Source organism: Acanthamoeba castellanii, assembly GCF_000313135.1.
Source record: "Acanthamoeba castellanii str. Neff unplaced genomic scaffold scf7180000083783, whole genome shotgun sequence".
In the NCBI taxonomy this organism is placed as follows: domain Eukaryota; phylum Discosea; order Longamoebia; family Acanthamoebidae; genus Acanthamoeba; species Acanthamoeba castellanii.
This window is the reverse complement of record NW_004457279.1, coordinates 8740-10628: the sequence shown is the minus strand read 5'-3', so window position 1 is coordinate 10628 and position 1889 is coordinate 8740. Positions and strand designations below refer to the sequence as shown.

The 1889-nt window shown below is 59.5% G+C and overlaps 1 protein-coding gene across 1 annotated transcript; it reads left to right on the top strand.

The window, feature by feature from the left end:
- Positions 1-15: 15 nt before the first annotated feature.
- On the top strand, positions 16-1542 carry ACA1_015210 (MYND finger domain containing protein; the record flags this gene model as incomplete). The annotated part of the gene is made up of 6 exons (XM_004333987.1): positions 16-53; positions 177-285; positions 356-434; positions 544-950; positions 1028-1132; positions 1216-1542. 6 exons carry the CDS (start codon positions 16-18, stop codon positions 1540-1542), a joined length of 1065 nt encoding a protein of 354 aa, XP_004334035.1.
- Positions 1543-1889: the final 347 nt, after the last annotated feature.

The window sequence follows — 1889 nt, the reverse complement described above, 5'->3', positions numbered from 1 at the left end:
AACATCTTTGCCGACATGCAGAGGGACAAGCACGAACGCGAGGAAATGCTCGAGTACGGCGCGCGCCTTCCTTACCCTCTGCCCTTTCTCCATCGTCGCACGAACTATGCATCACTGATACACGCACACGCACATGCACACGCACACGCACACGCACACGCACACGACACTCCCAGAAAGCGCATGGGAGCCAAGAACGAGATCCACTTCCTCGAGAAGTCGGCCACCAAGGGCAGGGAGCTGCTCGGAGCCTTCTGGGACAATCGATCCGCCGAATTCCTCCAGGTACAAACGTAGTTACAGTTTCTTCTGGGTGGTGGTTGCGCTTTGTACTGATTGTCCGACGGGTGAGCAGAAATGGGAGGCGCTCTCGCTGGAGGAGAAGCGGAAGGTGTTGGGCGACACCCGCAACTTCCTGCTCACGATGGGCAGCGGTACGGTCTCTACACTTTCTTCTTCGCACAACACACACGGCACGCACGACACAACGAGACGCACGCAGCTTGTCCATTGAATGAGCCGCGTGATGGGTGGGCGCTGCAGGGTCCTACTCTACGGCGGTGCTCTACTGCCCCGAGCTCAACGTGGACGACCTCACCGCCACCGCGGATGCGCAGGCGCCGAGCGGCGCAGCACCTGCTGCCCAGGGCGGACTCACCTTCACGAGCCTGCTCAAGCGCTGCCTCGCCGACCCGGCCACGCAGGCGGACTCGTTCGCCGAACAGTTCCTGGCGCCGCTGGTCAAGCAGAAGCTGCTCGACACGCAGTTCGAGAGCGAGCGGGAGCGCAAGGAGCAGGAGCAGGAGGTCATGTCCATGGCGGCCATGATCACCGTCAGCCGCCGCTTCATCCTCCTCACCTTCGCCTGCAAGGTGCTCTCCGAGGTGCTGGGCGTGCCCTTCGACGAACTAGCCCCCGCCACCTCCCTTCTACAGCCCCTCAAGGCCGTCGTACGTCCGCCCCACCCACCCCTCCACTGCTCAACCTCGCTGCTGACGTCAGCTTTGTCCCCAATCGCCACCCGCAGGAGTCGGAGAATGTGCGCGGAATGCTGTTCAAGGAGACGCCCAACCTGCGAACCTGCTCCAACCCGAAGTGCGACAACCGGGAGACCAAGGAGAAGACGTTCCTCGTACGCCTCTAGACCCCCTCTTCCTCATCAAGTGCGATGAAACTTGATCGCACCCTCGACTGATGGCCATCGACGGCGAACAGGTGTGCTCGCTGTGCCGTAAGGCGGGCCTGTCCACGCCGTACTGCTCTCGCGGGTGCCAAGCCGGCGACTGGCCCGAACACAAGAAGACCTGCGGCGTGGCCACCGCGCCCGCCGGCCGTCCCGCGAGCAGCGGCGCCAAAATCGAAGAGCTCGTCGAAACCAAGCGTGAGCAGCAGCAGCAGCAGAAAGCATCATCACCTTCATCCTCTTCCTCTTCATCAGCACCACCAGCTCGCACTCAACAACAACAACAGCCCGACGCCGCTGGTGGTCCAGATCAGGTGTGGGAAAGGATCCCAGACTCCTCGCTCGCCGGGATTGACTGACTTTGATAAAACGTTTTGTTTTCGGTGGCCTTGTGAATTAATTTTCTTTTTCTTTTTGTATTTCCCGGTGGAGCTGGTGGCGTGGTTCAAGCAACCATAAAAGAAATGACACAATTAATAAAAAAAATTGGGAGCAATAAGCTTGGACAAAAGAGAAGAGAAGATGGAAGAGGAAGAGTACTCGGAGGCGTTCCACCACTACGCCAAGAATGGGCGGCTGGGGCCTCACGACCTGCGCGAGTTGATGAAGTACCTGGGCTACAATCCCTCGGACTCTGAAATTCGGGACATGATGCGACGTGAAGGAGGCGGGAGCGGCATCGACTCGGTGGACTACAACGATTTCC